Source organism: Sus scrofa, chromosome 1, assembly GCF_054392235.1.
Source record: "Sus scrofa isolate SSC_HxYL_T2T_F1_AM1 chromosome 1, Sscrofa_HxYL_maternal_Yorkshire_Landrace_v2.0, whole genome shotgun sequence".
Lineage (NCBI taxonomy): Eukaryota > Metazoa > Chordata > Mammalia > Artiodactyla > Suidae > Sus > Sus scrofa.
The window spans coordinates 20884618-20905123 of record NC_139383.1 but is presented as its reverse complement, the minus strand read 5'-3'; the positions used below and the strand labels follow the sequence as shown (position 1 = coordinate 20905123).

The 20506-nt window shown below is 40.7% G+C and overlaps 1 protein-coding gene across 16 annotated transcripts in view; it reads left to right on the top strand.

Moving 5' to 3' along the window:
• The window catches only part of UTRN (utrophin), a 535632-nt gene that overhangs the window by 181722 nt on the left and 333404 nt on the right, over nt 1-20506 (top strand). For all 16 annotated transcript variants that reach the window (XM_085024297.1, XM_085024293.1, XM_085024287.1 and 13 more), the window contains 4 exons: nt 8815-8928; nt 9613-9768; nt 14032-14202; nt 15972-16151. In XM_085024297.1, coding sequence (XP_084880423.1) covers nt 8815-8928; nt 9613-9768; nt 14032-14202; nt 15972-16151 — 621 coding nt within the window. The remainder of the gene's footprint in view (nt 1-8814; nt 8929-9612; nt 9769-14031; nt 14203-15971; nt 16152-20506) is intronic.

Here is a 20506-nt window from a genome sequence, read left to right as displayed (position 1 = left end):
ACGAAGTCATCGTAGTTCCAATTCAATTTATGATGGTATTTCTTAGGAACAAAGTGGTTGACTTGCTTGCTTGTTTATTTTTGCTTTTTAGGGCCACACCCACAGCATATGAAGGTTCCCAGGCTAGGGTAGCCGCCAGCCTACACCACAGCAGCAGCAACGTGCGATCTGAGCCTCATCCGCAACCTACACCATAGCTCACAGCAATGCCTGATCCTTAACCCACTGAGCAAGGCCAGGGATCGAACCTGCAACTTCGTGGTTCCTAGTCGGATTCGTTTCTGCTTCTCTAAGATGGAAACTCCCCTGACTTGTTTATTTTTAAAATGCATTTTCAATTTTATAACTAATGCATAAATACTGCTCATTGAAGATAAGAAATAATAGAGAAATAAGTCCCTTTCTTCCTCAATACTCTTTGCTTTCCTGGAGGCAGCTAACAGGAGGGTTAGCATATTCAAAGTAAGAAAGAAAAGCTCATGAATATTACTAATTCTCATCATTTTTTTCCACACTAGCAGAAACAAATGCTCCTGGAACTCCATGAGGGACATTTAAATAGACGGTACACAAACACATGAGCTTGGAGTATGAATCCCACTACTCAAAATAATAAGGCCTTCCATAGACGTAGCACATTCAGACTTTGAAAGTATTTTCATAGCTTTATACTTTACTTTTTTCCTACCATCCTACAATACTTGTAAGGTGAGCTTGTTATTTCTTTATGTGCAAATTTTAGTTTTCTGCTATTTGCTGGCAAAGAGTATTTTCCTCATGTGCCTGCATTGATCTACCTGGCTGGTTCCTTTTATGCCGAGAGAGGCTGGGTTTGCTCTGTCACATTGCCATGCTCTGACACGTACTTAAGTTCTTCTTTTTTCTCTATTCCATGCCAAATGAATGACCTCAATGCCTGTACTTAAGAATTGAAATGTTAATTGGTGCTTTCCTCACAGAAAGTCCTCCTGCTCCTTCCAGGCAGCAAAATATTTAAAAATACATGAAAAAGGTAATAATTTCACTATTGATTTTACTGACATGATCTCCTTAAGAATTATGGGGATTAAATATTACAAGATCCTAAGACACTGTTTATCACCAGAAATAATATCTTTGGATTTGGGGGCTGCAAGTATATTTTGTATTGTTTCCTTTCCCATATTCAAGACCCCCTGCATTGTGATGTAACCACAAAATCACAAAGTTATCCATACAAAACTCTCTTATATTGACCACTGCTCCTGCCTCTTTGGACCCCCCTCTTTAGTCCCTTCCCTCTCTTTTCAGACTCTCATGTAATCCCTTGCCCTGACCATCCCATTACCCTTTTTTTTAATTAAAAAAATTAAAAAAAATTTTTTTAGGGCTGCACCTGTAGCATATGGAAGTTCCTGGGCTAGGGGTCGAATCAGAGCTACAGCGGCTGGCCTATGCCACAGCCACAGCAATGCCAGATCCGAGCTGTGTCTGCAACCTACACACAGCTCAAGGCAATGCCGGATCCTTAACCCACTGAGTGAGGCCAGGGCTCGAACCCACATCCTGTTGGATACTAGTTGGGTTGTTTCTGCTAGCCACTGTGGGAACTCCCCCATTACCCTTTAAATCTGACTCCTGCTTGCAATGTCTTCTCTCTTGAATTCATTGTCCACACGATGCTAGAGATGCTATAGAATTATGCATCTAGAAAGGATCTGGTTGTCTTTATCCTGATTATGCAAAGTGCTGTCACCGAATCTCACACCTCCAGCCCTTTCCTTGCCCTGGAGCCCTTGCCTGCATTGTCTCCTGTGAGCTGCATTGACTGGGGAGGCAGCGTGATGAGTCCCAAAGACCACAGTGGACAATTGCCTCTCTCCAGAAATGTCATGCACTTGCTAGGAGTTCATAGCCTCCTCTTCTCAGCTCATCCTTTGAGAAGACGCTGCTTCCGAAAGCAGTCTTCGGCCCTGCTCACCATCACACTCACAGCCAATCATTGCCTCCTCTTTGTTTACCCTTCCCAATAACCCCATCTCAGGTCAGCTTTTATTATGACTGAGACCTGCATTTGTCCCCCCCCACCCCCCCCCCGCTCCCCCAGCCCTGGGCCATTTGTCTGGCGTTCAGCAAATAAGCCGGCGTGAAAGTCTGTGCCCTGAAGGTGCCGACAGACGTCACACTCACTCGTACCCCTCTAGTAAGGTCGCATGTATAATCTCAATGCCAGCTTATTCTAAATGGCAGGGCACCCATGTAGTCACACCCCTTCCTTCAGTGGCTAAACAAAGACACACGCTGAACTGATGTTCCGTGTTCTCACACACACTGGGGAAACAGACGTGCTGGAGCTCTGAGACATGCAGGACCAGGTTTTGATCTTACTTTGGAATGCATTCAGGGTAAAAAAAAAAAAGGAACCAAGGGTAAATATCTTCTAAGAGTAGTATGCCATATAGCTGATTTACCTCTTTCTAGGGAACATATAACTGAGCTCATACGGGTTTTACTTTTTCCCTCATTCTGAATGTGTTTTACTTTAAAAAAGGGAATATTGGTACTTTCTGAATCTGAAATTTCCCCTGCTGTACACCTGAAACTAACACTGCATGGTAAGTCACCTATACTCTAATAAAATTTATATTAAAAAGGAATTGAAAAGGATTTTTTTGCATTACAGAGGAAGAGTAACTGTATCAAAAATGTTTAGTCTTAAGAAAATCCATTTCTGAAAAGAAAAATAACTTTATTGGTTTCAGATAAATAAATGTAGTAGCCATTGTCGTTGCTGGTCTTCCCTACTAAGTGAGGGAACATTTTTTAAAGAGTGTTTTGAAGTTAATGAATATTATAAAACAAACAAAATAGAAACCTACTGCCTTAAATTGCTGATTTAATTCTGTTTTCACAATTCTTCTTGTCTATGTCTTGGGTTGGATGTGAGCTGCTGAAAAAGCTATGGACATTCCAACAGATAGGGGAGCCACGAAATGAAATGCCAAGCATTTAGCTGTAAATAAAATCTTGGGAGGTAGTTTTGTTCCTTGGAATCTTACTGTCTTGAATCCAGAGTGACCAGGCTTCAGATTTCCTCCATTCCTAGCTCAGGGACTGCAGGACTGGGGGCTGGGAGATGGCTTGTGTAGGGTTGAAGGAATTGTGTGAATGACCTCACATTCTTTTGCTGTGACCCAACAGCAGGTGTTGCTCATCCGGAGAGCTTACAAATCAGTGCTTTTGAGCAATGCGAATGTAGCATTTTGACCCTTCCCAACTAGAGTGTTTGATACTTTGGTTTTCAAAACTACCCTATGAATCATTTTATATTTCCTTGAGAATTTTTTACTCTAAATATGAATGAAAAACCGTTACCCTAGATTAGTACTTGGAGTTTATTTTTGCATGTGAAATAACAGACATGTATTTTAGAAATTTACCAGTATTTTTATTTTTTTATTTTTTTGTCTTTTGATTTTTAGGGCCTCACCCCTGGCATATGGAGGTTCCCAGACTATGGGTCTAATTGGAGCTGTAACTGCTGGCCCATGCCAGAGCCACAGCAACTCAGGATCTGAGCCACTTCTGCGACCTACACTACAGCTCACGGCAACGCCATAACCCATGGAGTGAGGCCAGGGATCGAACCCGCGTCTTCATGGATACTAGTCTAGTTCGTTAACCACTGAGCCACAATAGGACTCCTGTTTTCTTCAGTTGCCAGTATTTTTAACGTTTTTGTATTGCTTTAAAAGAACTGAAAGCCCCCGAGAGATGGTAGAACATTAGGAATTACCCAGTTTAAATATCTTCATATATCTCTGTCTATTCCTGTAAGCCATTCAGCGAGTGGATGGAGATGGTGAAAAAGTGCAATATTCATTATTGTACATTAGAAACCCCCATGTGCCTCAGCTAAGTGATTTTAAAGGGACAGAGAAACGCTCTTTCTGTGAGCACTTTCACTTTCTCTGTAACCTCTTTGCCATACAGTTGACATAAAGATTTTGGGATTTTTTTTTTTCTTTTTTGTTTGCTTTTTACGGCTGCATCCGTGGCATATGGAAATTCCCAGGCTAGGGGTTGAATCAGAGCAGCAGCTGCCAGCCTACACCACACCACAGCAACGCAGGATCCGAGCCACCTCTGCAATCTAAACCACAGCTCTCGGCAACACCGGATCCTTCATACACTGAGTGAGGCCAGGGATCAAACTCTCATCCTCTGGATACTAGTCGGGTTCGTTACCACTGCGCCACAACAGGAATTCCAGGTTTCAGTATTTCTTAAAAGCACAGGAAGTGGTGAATTGCTACCAAGTGGACTGAGTCAATATTTTCCTTATAGGGAAAGAGGCGCTGTGGGAGGGTAGGGGAGACCCGCCTGTGTCCCATGTTTACCTGCACACTAGTGGTTGCTAGTATTAATCTTAGTGATCTAATAACCGTTCCCACACGGTGTAGCCGCAGGGTAGGGGTTCTGTGTGAATCTACTGTTTTCTAGCATTTCTAAATGTTGGGCCTTTCCTCTTGTACTTGGCTTCCTTCTGCTGAGCTGGGTCCAGCCAGGTGTAGTCAGAAATGTCATAAGCAGTAGCCCTTGCAAATAGTCACTTTTGAACAGTTAGATGATGGAACATGTGTTCATGTTGGTGGCAATTAAACGCATTAAACTGATGCTTATGCAAATTTCTACTCACCCTGGCTACCCATTCCTGTGAAGTGTCTGTAACAAACAGACACCAGAACTTGAAGTAGTAACTCTTTTATGAGGCTAGTCTTGGTAATAAAGCACTTGATTTTGTAGCTGTTAATAATAATAGCTACTACCATTTATTGCATACCTGCCCTGTACCAGGCCCTGTCTAAACCATCTCTGTTTTTAAGAACAGTCAATTGAGGATGTTATTATTTCTATTTTATTTTATTTTTTCTTTTTACAGTCACGCTGCAGCATATAGACGTCCCAGACTAGGGTCGACTCAGAGCTGCAGCTGCCGGTTTATACCACAGCCACAAGCCACCTGATCCAAGCTGTATCTGCTACCTATACAGCTTGTGGCAATGCCAGATCCTTAACCCACTGAACCAAAATAGGAATTTCTATTATTCCGATCTTATAGATGAGCTGTAGAAGCTCCGAGAAGAGAAACTGAGAATTTAATTTCTCAAGATCCGGCAGCTGGCGTGGTGCTGAGCTAGGTACTCAGACCTTGGTCTTTTTTTCCCTGGGGCTCACTGCCTGGGTTTGAACTCAGCGTGGTCAGGATTACCTGCAGGAATTTTTAGTAGTGATAACAGCTTTTCCGACTCCTCTCTGTTCCCTTTGTTACTGTTGGGATGATCTCTTGGTCTACATGCCTTGTCTGTGTCTGTTGTTCTGCTTTCTTTTTTCTCAGATTTAACCATATGAGAGAGAAGGAGCAGGTGTGGGTGAATTGTGTGTGTTCACATGAGTCTGTGTGTGTCTGAGAGAGCAAAGAAGCATGAGGGTTCCTCTCCTGGGCCAGTAACAAGGATCATTGAGGCTACTGGCTGCAGTCAAGGCCGATTGTGGTGAAAACCTCCTTGGAATATAAATTTCAAACATCCTGGGCCCAGAAGTCTATCAGTTTTCTTTCTTCCAAACTAGATTTAATGAATTATCTAATCACAGAGCAGTAATGCTGTTCCTTGATTTCTTACAAAAAAGTTCAGACCGGTGATGAACAGTAAGAAGTGGTAACACATTAAATGAATGATTAAAAAAGGCCCTTCATGAACTCTACAGACGTATTCATACTTTCTCTCTATTTGCACTTTTATTTTTTTGCACACTCCACCCCACCCTGCCCTGGCCATGTCTTCCTAAAGAATCTTCTAGGCTGAGATCTGAGAATGCTGGAGCAAACCTGGAAGAAGAACTATGTCACCAATTGAAAATACGGAAGAGTGGTGTGGGTGTGCGAAAATAGTGACAGACCAGCTAAAGAGCAGAGGGAAAGGAAGCTTGGGGACAGTGCACTATATGACCGAAAGGGCTTTCAAAGCTGTGCCTGGAATAGGGAGAATGAGGAGTGCTTGCACAGAGTGGTATAATTTGAAAGGCCCAGCCACATAAGTGCTTTTTGTTTCCCATCTTCATCAGAGAATGACCCTGCAAACTAGCAGGTGTAGAATGGTCATTATTGAGAGTGCATTAGAGCCTGAATTATAAGTTAGATGGAAAAACTACACCATTCTTCAGGCGCCTAAATCTGCATGCTGAGTAACATGTGACTTTACGCATGAGCTCGAGGTTGCATTATGCAGCTTGTGAGGAAATTACCAGAAGAAGAGAGATGGATGAATGTCCTAAATAAGGGGGAACATGAGTTTCTAGAAGCTAAAGACCTGAAGTAAGCTTGATGTCGGTTCCTGGCAAAGCTGTAGATAAATGATCAACCAGAGATCTTCTGTGTGTGTAGGAAAAACTGTGGTTGTCACCAGGAATCAACATGGTACCACTCATAAGTCCCTCCCATGCTCATTTCCTTCACGTACTGCTTCCATTTATTTATTTTTGGAGGAGGGATCCTAGATTACTAGATATACAGATTCCTAGGCTCACATTTCTTATGTGTTTACTTCGTTCAAATAATACTCACAGGAGTTCCCGTCGTGGCGCAGTGGTTAACGAATCCGACTAGGAACCATGAGGTTGCGGGTTCGGTCCCTGCCCTTGCTCAGTGGGTTAATGATCCGGCGTTGCCGTGAGCTGTGGTGTAGATTGCAGGCGCGGCTCGGATCCCGAGTTGCTGTGGCTCTGGCGTAGGCCGGTAGCTACAGCTCCGATTCGATCCCTAGCCTGGGAACCTCCATATGCCACGGGAGCAGCCCAAAGAAATAGCAAAAAGACAAAAAAAAACAACAACAACAACAAAAAAAAAACTCACAAACTATCACTTTGGGTAAGCTTTGATTTCAGTAAGGTATTTGAGAAAATCTCTTATAACCTTATAAGAAGGAAGTGGCAAGCTACTTAGATGCTAGTATTAGGTTGATTCCCAGGTTTTGAAATCTAAGCCAAAAGTTCGCTGGTTGATGAACGAGATGGTGTGCTCATGGGGAATGCTCTGGTAGGCACTGTAATTGCCCTTATTTTTCACCTGGAAGAAACCCAAAACCAAACCAAAAACAAACGAACAAAAAACAGTAAAAGGATACCTCACTGTCAGATCTGCAGATGAGAGAAAGCTGGGAGGAATAGCTGATAAGACCTTGGAGAAACTAAAAATTCAAGTCATTCTGTTGGCTTTTTATTTGTATATTGTTAATTAGTATTGTTAACGTAACAAGGCAGAATTAAAGGTTATAAAATTTATAAATATCAAGTTCTGAACTTATTGCAGAAGTCAATGAAGCAACATGGGATAGGGAAAATATACTTTTGAGGTAGTTAGCTAATGGTTGGAATAATAATAATAATAATAATAATAATAATAATAAACCCAACTCTACAGGAAGAAAAATGAAACTGAAAAAAGTTAGATAGCATTTTCTGAATGTAATATTCATATATGAAATACCATTTAGGCTCCATCGTTGTTATTCATTCCCACATTTTAAGAATAATTGATTCTCTGTGGCATATTTTAAGTGCATTAAAAAGCTGATGTAATTTCCACAGCATGTTGGTCAGTGTTGAGTGCAATATCTGGGTATCATGTCCTAGAGACATCCTGAAATCAGTTGGGAATGGTTTAACTACTAAAAGACTAAGGGAAGGAATTTCCGCTGTGGTGAAATGGATTAGAAATCTGGCCTCGTTGGCTCACCATTGCTTCAGAGGTTCAGCTTTGATCCCTGGCCCCTGGGCCACAGCTGTGGCATAGGTCGCAGCCACAAGTCAAATTCAGTTCCTGGCCTGGGAACCTCCATGTGCGATGGGTGCAGCCATAAAAATGTAAAGATAAATAAAAAAAATTAAAAATAAAAGACTAAGGGAAGATATAGTGGCTGCCTTCCAATTTGAAGGTTATTTTGAATAAGAGTAATTTATCTCCTTTTCTAGGGAGGAATGAGAAGCAAGTAATTGAGGAAGGTACAAGGAAACAAATTCAGCTCAATACGAGGGAAATTAGCACGTCATATTGACAGTGATGGAATAGGGGACCTTGGAAAGATATGACCATCACTTTACTCTGGTTTTGGAACTCAGGTTGAACCTAATTATTTGCATTCCCTTAAGGTCCAGTTCACATGTTACTACCTCTCTGAAGTCGCATTCTTTCTGCAGAATGTCACCTTTCTTATTCCTACTAGCACCATAAAATGTGACTGGATTACAGTGCATGCTTGGTAAATGTTGCATGAAAGAATGGAGCTGGGTAGTGGACTGTACTGGGTGCTTAGGGAACAAAGCATCCAACAGCAAAACTAAGAATAATCTATTGTATTCCCTCCAGTATGCTATTTATTTCTTCCCTTTGAATTGCTACCTTAAGGAGAAAATGTTCTAATTATATGAGAATGGAAGTTTTTTAGCTGATTATACCTAGAAACGTACTTTTCCCTTAAATTTGACTGTTTAATCATAGATATTGCTTGTGTTAATACGCAAAATAGCTCTGTTCACTGGAGAATGTTTTGAAATTTTTAGAATGATCACCAAGATAGCATCTCATGAGGATTTTAGCCAGCAAGGAGGAGAGTAATTATTTTCAATGTCGGAGGTTTTAAAAGAAGAAATAAAATATATGAAAATGATGTTATCAAAGTTTTGAAAAGTTGCCTTTTTTCCATAGCAGTAGATCTTGAAGTGTAGTAGGTTAAATGTCACTGAGTAATATCCCCTTTTGTCATTGTGTTTGATTAGGCTGATTCGAAAGTCATTGAGAAATGGATGGATGGTGTGAAAGACTTCTTAATGAAAGAGCAGGCTGTCCAGGGAGATGCCGAAGGGCTGCAAAGACAGCTTGACCAGTGCTGTGTGAGTTCTGCTGATCTAGGGAACCTGCTGTGATAATATTTTCTTCTTATTTATTATTTGCTGCTCTTATGAAAAATTTAAGAATATGACAAGATAATAAACCTAGATAAAATATCTTTCAGCATAAAACTTTTTTTTTTTTTTTTTTTTTTTTTTTTTTACTTTATAGCTATTCAAAGAATGACTGACTATTCATATTGGTAGTTTTGGCCATGGTTATAGAATTTTGGGTAGAGGGAATAAGAGCAATTTTAGTTCATTAGGAGCTGCTGTTTTTATGTTCTGATGACAACTAGTGTCATCATTACCAATTGCATATTGCTTTTTTTTTTTTTTTTTTGCCAGATGGTGAAGCTTTAAGGAAACATATGTAACAAATGAATTTTGCCAGTAATACTTCATGCATTTTATATTTGGTGAAATCATTAGGCTTTGCTAAATGAATTAAAAGTTCCATTCCCTGCTGAGAGTCAGATATTTCCAGTCTTAATTTGGCAGATGGCTCCATGAAGAACATAGGTGAAATGAATTTCTTAGAACACAATATTTCTTAAGTCATTAAAAGCCCTGACTCCCAAGCAGTCTGTTCTCAAAATATTTGCAGGGATCCGGGCAGACAAACTATAATAATGGCATCCACTTATATAGGAATGAACTTAACAAGGGGTTATTTTATGTGTTCAGGGATTTGTTAATGAAATAGAAACAGTTGAATCATCTCTGAAAGACATGAAAGAAATAGAGGCTAACCTTCGAAGCTGTCCAATTGCTGGAATCAAAACCTGGATGCAGACGAAACTAGTTGACTACCAAACACAACTGGAAAAATTAAGCAAAGAGGTGAGTTTTTCAACTTTATAGTGTGTGGTTTTCAAGAGGTAGATATTGACTTTTCTTGACTAACTAAACTGATCTTATAGCCCATCCAGTTTAAAAACCTGTGGTCTAGAATAACTACAGTGTAGGTGGTAGGTTCGGGCAAGACATGGGTCATTTTTTTAAATTAAGGGAAAGTAGGGAGTTCCTGTCATGGCTCAGTGGTTAATGAACCCGACTAGTATCCATGAAGATCCAGTTTGATTCCTGGCCTTACTCAGTGGGTTAAGGATCTGGTGTTGCCATGAGTTGTGGTGTAGGTCACAGATGTGGCTTGGATCTGATGTTGCTCTGGCTGTGACATAGGCAGTCAGCTGTAGCTCCAGTTTAACCCCTAGCCTGGGAACCTCCATATGCCATGGGTGCAGCCCTCAAAAAAAAAAAAAAAATTAGAGGGGAGTATTATTATTCACTTTGGTCTCTGGTTGGAAAGGAGCATACATGTTGAATAGAGAACAAGAAGGTCTTTGTAGCTGGAATAGAGTGAAGGTAGGGGTTAGTGGGTTGGAGAATAGAAAGATTTGAGGTCAGAAGGTAGGTGGAGGTGGGTTGCATATGGAGATGAAAGCTTAGATTTTTGAATTTTATTTCAAGTATGATTTCACATAGAAAGCAGAGAGTTTTGAGCAAGGAATTGACACATGACAGATCTTTTAAGATCACTGTGGTTTCCATGGGGATAATTTGCTCTGGAAAAGCAAGAATAAAAATGGGGAGAATACTTAAAGGGTTGTTGCAGTTTTCAAGAGAGAGGATGGCCCCTTGGAGCAGGGAGGGAGCAGTGCAGGTCATGAGACATCTTAGGTTTGGACTGTATTTTGAAAGTGGAGGAGTTCCCTGTGTTGTACCAGGTTAAGGATCCTGCGCTGTTGCTGCAGCAGCTTGTGTCGCTTCTGTGGTGCGGGTTCCATCCCTGGCCTGGAAACTTTGATGTGACATGGGTGCAGACAAAAAAAAAAAGTGGAGATGGGAGTATAGAAATGAAAGTGGTATGAGAAAAAAAGAATAGTTGAGGACAGCTGAGGATTTGGGTGAAGCTTTTTTCATTTTGTGTGAATTGTGCTGTTTACTGAAAAGGTAAAGACTCAAGGAGAGGCTTTTGTGGGAGCCGGTGGAATAATGATTTCCACCCCGGAAGGGTTAAATTCAAGATTAGTAGACATGCAGATGGAGCTTTTAAGCACTGACCGCTGGGATGCTAAGGAAGAAAGGCCAGCCGGGGGAGAAATGCCTGGAGAGGGCGAGTGCCCCAGAGGCCAGGGCCAGAAAGCTTTTCCCAGGGCCTGATGCTGAGGGTGGCTGAGGCCAGTCCGGCCTGGAAAGCAAGCTTTAGATTTGACAAGTTGGAGGCTTTTGATGACCTTGAGAAAAGTGGTGCCGGTGGAGAGGTGGAGAAGAAAGTCACAGAGGGAAGGCTGAGGAGAGGAAAGGAAGTGAGGTACTAGGGCAGGGTAACTAGTTTCTGCAAGGGAGCAGAGAAATTGGGGAAGCACTGGAAGAAATATGGGGATTTAAAGAGCTGTTGTAATTTTTTAAAATAAGGGGTTTTCGGAGTTCCTATCGTGGCGCAGCGGAAACAAATCTGACTAGGAACCATGAGGTTGCGGGTTCGATCCCTGACCTTGCTCTGTGGGTTAAGGATCCGGCGTTGCCGTGAGATGTGGTGTAGGTTGCAGACGCGGCTCGGATCCTGTGTTGCTGTGGCTGTGGTGTAGGCAGCAACAGCTCTGATTAGACCCCTAGCTTGGGAACCTCCATATGCCTCAGGTGCTGCCCTAAAAAGGACAAAAGACAAAAACAAACAAACAAACAAATAAATAAGGGGTTTTACTGAATGCTTGCATGCAGAGAAGGACTTCACTTTGAGAAAAGTGAAGTTGTGGAAGAGATTGAGAGAGGGTGGTTTCTGCAACCAAGTCTGTGATTAGGCGAGAGGGGGTGGGGTCCACCCTGGAAGTGAAAGAACTGCTGTTAGCAAGTCCCTCCGCAATAATGGAAGGGGAGGCAGCCGCAGGTACAGGAGGACTATGCCTCCTTCCCTTCTGATTGCTTCTGTTTTTTTAGTGAAATAATAGTGAGGTTGCATAGAGCTGGAGTGAGTGAGAAAGGGATAAAAAATGAGAGGAGAAAATGTGAGATTCCCAAATACCCCATTCACTTACATAGCATATCTCTCTTAATATGATGTCTTTTGTTTAATCTTTATAAAGGAAAATTTTATATTTGCATCCCTGAGTATTTTGTTTTGTTCCCCCCACCGCCAATTCCTTATTTTGAACATGTTGAAATTTAAAGAAAAGTTGAAATAATTGTTGAGAGAATAGCCATAAACCATTCCAAAATTTGCCAATTCTTAATATTTTACTACATTTGCCTCTTCTCTCTCTCCCCACTCTTTTCACCCCTCCCCTACCTACACACCCCTTTGGGTTTTTTTTTCCTAATTATGTACCTTTGACAGGAGGTCAAAAATGTTATGACACTTCACTCCTAAATAGCATGCTTCTTCCATGAATAAGGACAACTACAATCTTATTGTCCCACTTAAGAAAATAATTTCATCATACCATCTTATATCTATCCTAATTCAAATTCATCTAAATTTATTGTAGTTTGATGGCATGTGCTTGAAGGAGCTGAGTGTTTAGGGGAAGTAAATAAGGAAAATGGTTTGGAAGTGATAATGAGGAGCAGAGAAGGCAATAAATAGACAGCTGATAGATTAGTAGGTAAATGTATAGACACGTATAGATATTCAGATCTGTGTATCTATTTATCTACATATTACAACAGAATTAATTGTTTTACTGATTCAAAGTATGGGAGTAAATGCATGAGAAATTTTTAAGTGTCTTCAGGAAGGAGGCAACCACATGATGTGTGAGTAATTATTTCAAGCAGTTCTAGGCTCTTCTATTTCACTGAGTAGTAAAAAGGATAAAGAAATTGTGGACAAACAATATTGCCATATGTTTATATTTTGCTAAGAAAGGATAGACATATAAAATCAATAAATAAAAACAATCTATTATATCCATGATACCATGAAAGGAAAAACATGTAATACCAAAATATAGAAAGTATATAATTGCAGGATAAACGATAACTTTAAGCTTTGCTTTTTTTGAGAAGTTTACTACATTGTTTTTATTTTTCTCATTTCTCTATGAATCTGGGTGAACTGTATACCTGACTAATGTTTAGAAACTACTAGTAAAGAGGATTTTGGGGAAGTGGGGGCATGAAATCTGTATAATTTTTTAAAGCTCACCAGGTTAAAGTGTTGCTCAGCAAGACTTGGGAAGGAGGGCTGTGTATTTTGCTGGCAGTAGGCTGGCTGTTAGGGTACCATTTGGGGCAGTGAAATCAAAATTCCTGTTTAGTCCCTGTGTATTTTTGGAGTGTGAAACAGGAAGGCCACTAAGTATTGTCCCTCACTCTCGGGAGAGCCATCCTCTTCCTCTGTTGCCTTTTTGTTACCTTCAGTTTCACAGGCAAACAAGCCTTGGGGAGGTGACCGCTGCCGAGAGATTTAATTTGAGTGGGAGGTTAAATAGTGAAGTGGGCTCTAGCTGCTCTGTGGTTTGTGGCTAGAGGGAGGATCTCTCTGAAAAATATTTTTAGGCTTCCTGAGAGAGTTAAAAAAGTTATTGCTCCAGATTCAACAAATACTTAGCTCCTACTGTAACCTTTTTGGTTCTGTGTGCAATACACAAATATAGTAGATGATCAAAACCAAAATTTTGTAGAGGAATGTTTTAGGAACATCTTTCATAGCAATCTCCTCTTCTCTGCTTTTTAAAAGTGCCATCTTAATGGGGAAAAAGGAGAAAATGGACATTGTGGTTGCTTCAGTTTTCTTTTTTTTTCATAAATAATGCTATAGTAGATTTCCTGGAAATATATGCCTTTATTGATGTAGGTTAGCATCCTTCAGTTGAGTATTACTCTGTCAGAAGTTATGCATTTTCAAAATTATGGTAGATATTCCTAGGTTCATGTCCACCATGTGACACCAAATCCCAGTTATAATTATTGTTTCATTCTTGTTTACAGTCCGTAGCATCAGCACAAAATACAGAAAGGGTTTCGTCTGAATTTTAAACCTCTGGCTCTTTTGTGGAATGTTGTTACTGTGTCTTCAGATACTAGAAACTAGACGTTGACACAATGTAATCTTAATGTATTATGATTTGCTTATTTGTACGAATGGCTTTTGCTCCCTAGATTGCTATTCAGAAGAACAGATTGTCTGAAAGTCAGGAAAAAGTGGTGAACCTGAAGAAGGACTTGGCCGAGATGCAGGAATGGATGACCCAGGCAGAAGAGGAATACCTGGAGAGGGATTTCGAGTACAAGTCACCAGAAGAACTTGAAAGTGCTGTGGAGGAAATGAAGGTGAGGCTGGGACCGTAAGGGTCAATAGGCTTTATATCTCCCCTCCTCCCTGTAAAATCAATTCATCGTCTACAGAGGATGTGATAGATACTTACAGTCTTTCATAGTAAGATTTCAATTTTCTTAAAAAGGAAGGGCAGCCGCTATGATTTTAGTAGGGATAGGAAGCTGAGACTCTACTTGGCTCATGAGGGCCCCTGAGAAATGTCTCTTACATTAGAAGCTTGGGGAGCCACAGAGAATGTCTCCCGAATTTAGTGGCATCAGTCATATTCGCTATGTTGTGCAACCACCCCCACTGTATATTTCCAAAAATGTTCAGGAAGCATTACTTTTTGTAAGGAACAAGAGAGACTTCCCAGTTTGATTGGAGTTCATCTTTATTTCACTAGCTGTAATCTTCCAGGTAATACGCGGGGCCCCACACATACCCAAGTTTTGTTAGAGCAGGGAAGAGTAGCAGTAGGAATGTCCTCAAGGGATTTAATAGCAGTCAGGTGCATAGGATGTATTTCCTGCAAACTTCTAGTTCTATGTCAATAGGCTTGAACACTCCGTCTTTTTTGTATGATAAAAGAACTAGGCATCAGTCTCACATTTCTAGTACAACTTCAAGTGTCCTTTGGTGCTGAAGCCAAAGGAGAGAGTGTTAAAAGCTACTTAAAAAAAAAAAAAAAGATCTAGTAACACACTGAGTGCTTTACACAGTTAACTTGCCTACAAGTATAACAAAAGCAAAAATCTCTGGGCAGAAATTTTTTAAAAGGATTGTATTTCATCAATGCATTGTTGTATATGAGTCAAAGTAAAGCAGAGGGACTTGAAAATTGTGCTGTTTTCACAGAAATATATATATATATATATATATTTATATATGTATTAGTGTGGCTTGCCTTGAAATTTTAAAAATACTTAGTATATAAGATATTTTAAATGTCACTCACCATGTTAAGGACCATCTTATTGGCACAATGGGTATTGTAGTTCTGTGGGTTTTTTAAGGTCACTAGGAATGAGAATTTAGAAAAATGAGAGTAAAACTCTTAATTGGGCAGCATTTTATCTTTATTCTGTCAGTCACCCATTAGGATTTAAAATACCACTCCACTTAATTATTTTACCCCACCCTAGAGAAATTTCAAACCGGTAAGCAGCAAAAAAAGAAGCTACATGAGGAAATGAAAGGCTGTTTTAGGTTGATTTTCCTCATCAGCACAGAAGGAGAGGCGGGCAGGAAGTTAATTCTAGATCAGATCTTTCCAACTTTATCATCTTTGAAATGATGTTAATTATCAGAAGGGCAGATAAACATATGTTCCAGGAGAAAAATATGTTTCTCTTATTTTTAAAGAATACGTCTACTATGGTGCACCTCCATTTTTTCATGAAAACATGTTTATTTCAATCCAACACGTTCTGACATCCAGTGGTCCGTTAAAACGAATACACTTCATTCTTTTTATGGACCCAGACTTTGAAAATACTTGCTGTCAGTAAACATGATTTCGAATAACTTTAGGTGTCAGCACTGCTATTATTAGAAGGAAATGTGTGCACGGGGACTGTGTACCTTGGGACATAGAATAGGTGAGATTTTTTTTAGGTAGTGTTATTTCACAAGTACTCTCTAGAGTGATAATCTAAATAATGTTCCAATTAGGTAAAGTCGTTTAGACGCTTTAACTTTGGTTTTGTTATTTTGTGGAAAAGAAAGAAATGGGTTACTGAGACAGGGAGACCCTTTTCAAGTTCATTCTGTCTTGGAACAGAGGGCCAAAGAGGATGTGTTGCAGAAGGAGGTGAGAGTGAAGATTCTCAAGGACAACATCATGTTATTAGCTGCAAAAGTGCCCTCTGGTGGCCAGGAATTGACATCTGCACTGAATGTCGTGCTGGAGAATTATCAACTTCTTTGTAACCGAATTCGAGGAAAGTGCCACACTCTAGAGGTATGGTATTTTTTCACTAATGCCTTTCTGAGAGTCTCTTCAAGTGTGGATTATAAAAGAACAGCAGTTCTTTCAGGATTGAGCTAACAATAACAACAATAATAATCATTGGAAACTAATTATTAGATAATAATTTAGATAATAGGATGATAAAAATAAAACAGAGAGAAGAGAAAACCGGAGGCCCGAGTTCCCGTGGTGACTCAGTGGTTAACAAACCCTACTAGCATCCATGAGGATGCCGGTTTGATCCTTGGCCCCGCTCAGTGGGTTAAGGATCCGGTGTTGCCATGAGCTGTGGTGTAGGTTACAGACGTGGCTCGGATCCTGCCTTGCTATGGCTGTGGTGTAGGCTGGCAGCTACAGCTCCGATTGGACCCCTAGCCTGGGAACCTTCATATGCCATGCGTGTGGCCCTTAAAAGACAAAAGACAAAAAAAAAAAGAAAAGAAAAGAAAACTGGAGACCAAGATCTGCCTTCAGTTAGTGGAAAGTTCTTGGAAAAGTCATTTCTTAGCTTTAGGCATTTACTATATGTGAAGTCAAAGTTTTCATATTACTGATGATCTATAGGGTCTGTTCCAGTCCTAAAATTCTAAAACAATATACTGTGAGTACCTCCTTTGTTTTGTTTTACCTGGTTAGTACCAGAGATGAATTGAGGTATTTTTCTTTTAAATAGTTTTTAAAACTATAGGTTTTGTTTGGAGCTAAGGGAAGACTAACTTGAATGTGCTCATATTTTGCTGGACCATTTCCCCTTTAAGACGTAGATGATTTAAGATGTTTAAAATGTAGATGATTCTATGAGTTTTTTTTTTTTAAATAAAATTAAGTTTTTGCTTGTTTGTTTTTATATTACTGTGACTTTTGTTACATCTTATTGAAAAGACTTAAGAAGCCCTTCAATATATAGCAATTTAATTTAAATTCAATTTAACCCCAAACAAATGATGGTTTTGTGGTAAGTTTTAAAATGGTAATCACGGAGTTCCCGTCGTGGCGCAGTGGTTAACGAATCCGACTAGGAACCATGAGGTTGCGGGTTCGGTCCCTGCCCTTGCTCAGTGGGTTAACGATCCGGTGTTGCCGTGAACTGTGGTGTAGGTTGCAGACGCGGCTCGGATCCCGAGTTGCTGTGGCTCTGGCGTAGGCCGGTGGCTAGCTATGGCTCCGATTGGACCTCTAGCCTGGGAACCTCCATATGCCGCGGGAGCGGCCCAAGAAATAGCAAAAAGACCAAAAAAAAAAAAAAATAAAATAAAATGGTAATCACGAGTGCAATGTTTAAACCAAATCCACTCATTCCTCACTTGTTCTGAAGCTATTTTGTGCTGAGATAAATATGAGATTGGAAATTTGGAAACTGGAAATATATGTATTTGTGTTAATAGGAAAGTTGCAGGTCAAATAAAACCTCATTCTTTAATATTAAGATATTGTCTAACATGGAACAGTGGAGGTTACTCATTTGAGAATTTAAATTTCTGTAAACATAATATAAAACATTATGTGTAGCTAATCTTACGTCTCAGTGGATGATCCAGGAATTGAATTCTGTGATGGTCTTGTCCATGTTTTCTTCTCTGTTCTAACCACCCAGAACTTTCTTTTTGTTGTTATTGTTTTCCTATTTATTTACCGCCTAAATTACTGCTCACAATATGTTCACATAATGAATGGAGTCCCCAGGTTATCCCGAGTTTAATAAAAGGCCACCATGAATTCTGTATCATTTCTTCACGGGTGTCTTTATGTCCCAGAGGTGACCGTTTGAAAATGAGGAATGAAATATTTTGAGGTTTTAGTATGGCTTGGAGAATTACTTTCAGAGTTATTTTGGAGTTAGTTGAGAGAAGAAAAAGAAAAATGTAAGAAACCAATGTAGATGAAAGAGAAAAGATGACACCTTGATATCTTTGAAAGGGGAAGTGACAAGAAGAAAAAAAGAGGTTTCAAAATGGAAGCACTCTTAGAATTACCGAGGAATTACCAAGGGATCTTGGGTAGAAAGAGTGCAGATTTCTAAATTAGAGTCAGGATGCCTTTCTTCTGAAGAGTCCAGCTTTATTGCCTTGCTTATTTCTAGATTCCTTTTACGGTGTTTTAAATCATGAAATATTTCAAACTTACGGAAGAGTATAGATATTACTAACACCTACATACATATCCCTCAGATATAACTGAGGTTAACATTTTGCCATATTTTTCCAGATCTTTTTTTTTTTTGCTCTGCTTAGAGCTGTACCAAGGCTTATGGAATTCCCAGGCTAGGGGTGGAATCGGAGCTACAGCTGCCAGCCTACACCACAGCCACAGCAACACAGCTCTGAGCCATATCTGTGACCTACACCACAGCTCACAGCAATGCTGGATCCCCAATCCACTGAGCGAGGCCAGGAATCGAACCTGCATCCTCATGGATACTAGTGGGATTCGTTTCCGCTGTGCCACAGCAGGAATGCCCCAGATCTTGTTTTTAAGATAAAATTAATTGGCATTACAGAACCTGTTCTCTTTTTTCCCATCCCGTCTCCTGAACTAATCATTATCCAGAAAGTGGTGTCTATTCTTACGTTGTTTTCATATACTTCACTAAAAACCACTATGTTTCAGTTATTAATTGCTGTGTAACAAACCTCGCCAAAGCATAATGCCTTGTGGAGTTCCCTTCGTGGCTCAGTGGTTAATGAATCTGACTAGGAACCATGAGGTTGCAGGTTTGATCCCAGGCCTCGCTCAGTGGATTAAGGATCTGGTGTTGCCATGAGCTGTGGCTCGGATCCTGTGTTACTATGGCCATGCAGTAGGCAGGCCACTATAGCTCTGATTAGACCCCTAGCCTGGGAACCTCCATATGCTGCAGGTGTGGCCCTAGAAAAGACAAAAAGACAACAACAACAAAAAAAACATAATGGCTTACAAAAACCAACCCTACATTATTTTTCATGATTCTCTGGGTTGCTTTGGCTCAGCTGCGTGGCTATCCAGCTCCATGTGGTTTATGGATATTTCACCCAGGTCGCTGCTGCATTCACCTGGGAGCTTTACTGGAACCTTCACGACGGCCTCTCATCCTCCAGATCTCCCTCCATGAGGCCTCTCAGTTTTATGGCTTATCTATAGCGTGGCAGCTGGCTTATAAGAGAGAGACAGCAGAAGCTGCCAGTCCTTTTAAAGGCTAGGTCTGCACTTTGGCACACTGTCACCTCTGTAGCCTTCTTTTGTTCTAAGCAAGTCACAAGGTCAGCCCACATTCTAAGGGAGAAAGAAACAATTCCCCCACTTCATGGGAGTCATGGCAGTACATTTGTTAAATTCACCGTAGTTCACTCTCTGGTCGTAAGTTACTTATGTTCCTTCTGCATGCAAAATACTCTTAGGCTCTCCCAGGGCCTCCTAAAGTCTTATCCAGTACAGCATCATGCTCCAATCCCAGTGTCTTGTGATCTGCATCAGGTGCAGATACAAGTGTAGCTCCTTGGAACTGTTTCTTCAGGTGCAGGTGTGTGGGTGTGGCCCCTCTCGATCTGGCAGCCTGAGCCCTAAAAATCTAAGTTGCCTGTACCTTATATCCCCAACCCAGTGGTGAGGCGAACCTCAGTGGACACGCCCATTCTGCACACCTGGGGCGCAGTGGAAGATAAAAATCGCAGGCACATATAGTTAGGACCCCTCTTCCCAGGCAGGGACTGTTGCTTGATTTAGGGGCCTGTGCTGCTTCTCCAGAGACCTTGTCTGTGAGCTGGCCTTTCCTTCCATAAGAAATAGGGCTCAGCTTGCATCTGAGTAGATTTCTCAGCCTGTTTTCTGCCTATAGACATGTGGGGGACTAGATACCTCTTTTACCTTTTAGTCTTAGCCTGGGGTTAACAAATTACAGCCTGAGAGTCAAATCTGTTTTCTGTATGATCCAGGAACTTAAAAATGGTTGGTATACTTTTAAAGAGTTATTAAAAACAAAACACTGCACACATACCCCACACGGAAAAAAAAAAGCTTCGTCTGTGACAGAGACCAGATGCAGCCTGTTAAAAACTAAAATATTTACTATCTGGCCTTTTATAGAAAAACTTGCTGACCTTTGACCTGGTAAGCATACCTCATGTGCAGAGCCTGAGAGAAAGTGTTCTCTCAGGCAGTGGATCTGAGAGGGGACCAGGGAGGCTCTGTACTCAACTCTTTCCTAAGTTTATTAATCAAATGGGTCCCTCCTGGAGTTCCCTTGCGGCTCAGTGGTAACAAACCCGACAAGTATCCATGAGGACGCAGGTTCAATCCCAGGCCTCGCTCAGTAGGTTAAGGATCCAGCGTTGCTGCAAGCTTTGTGGTGTAGGTCACAGATGTGGCTTGGA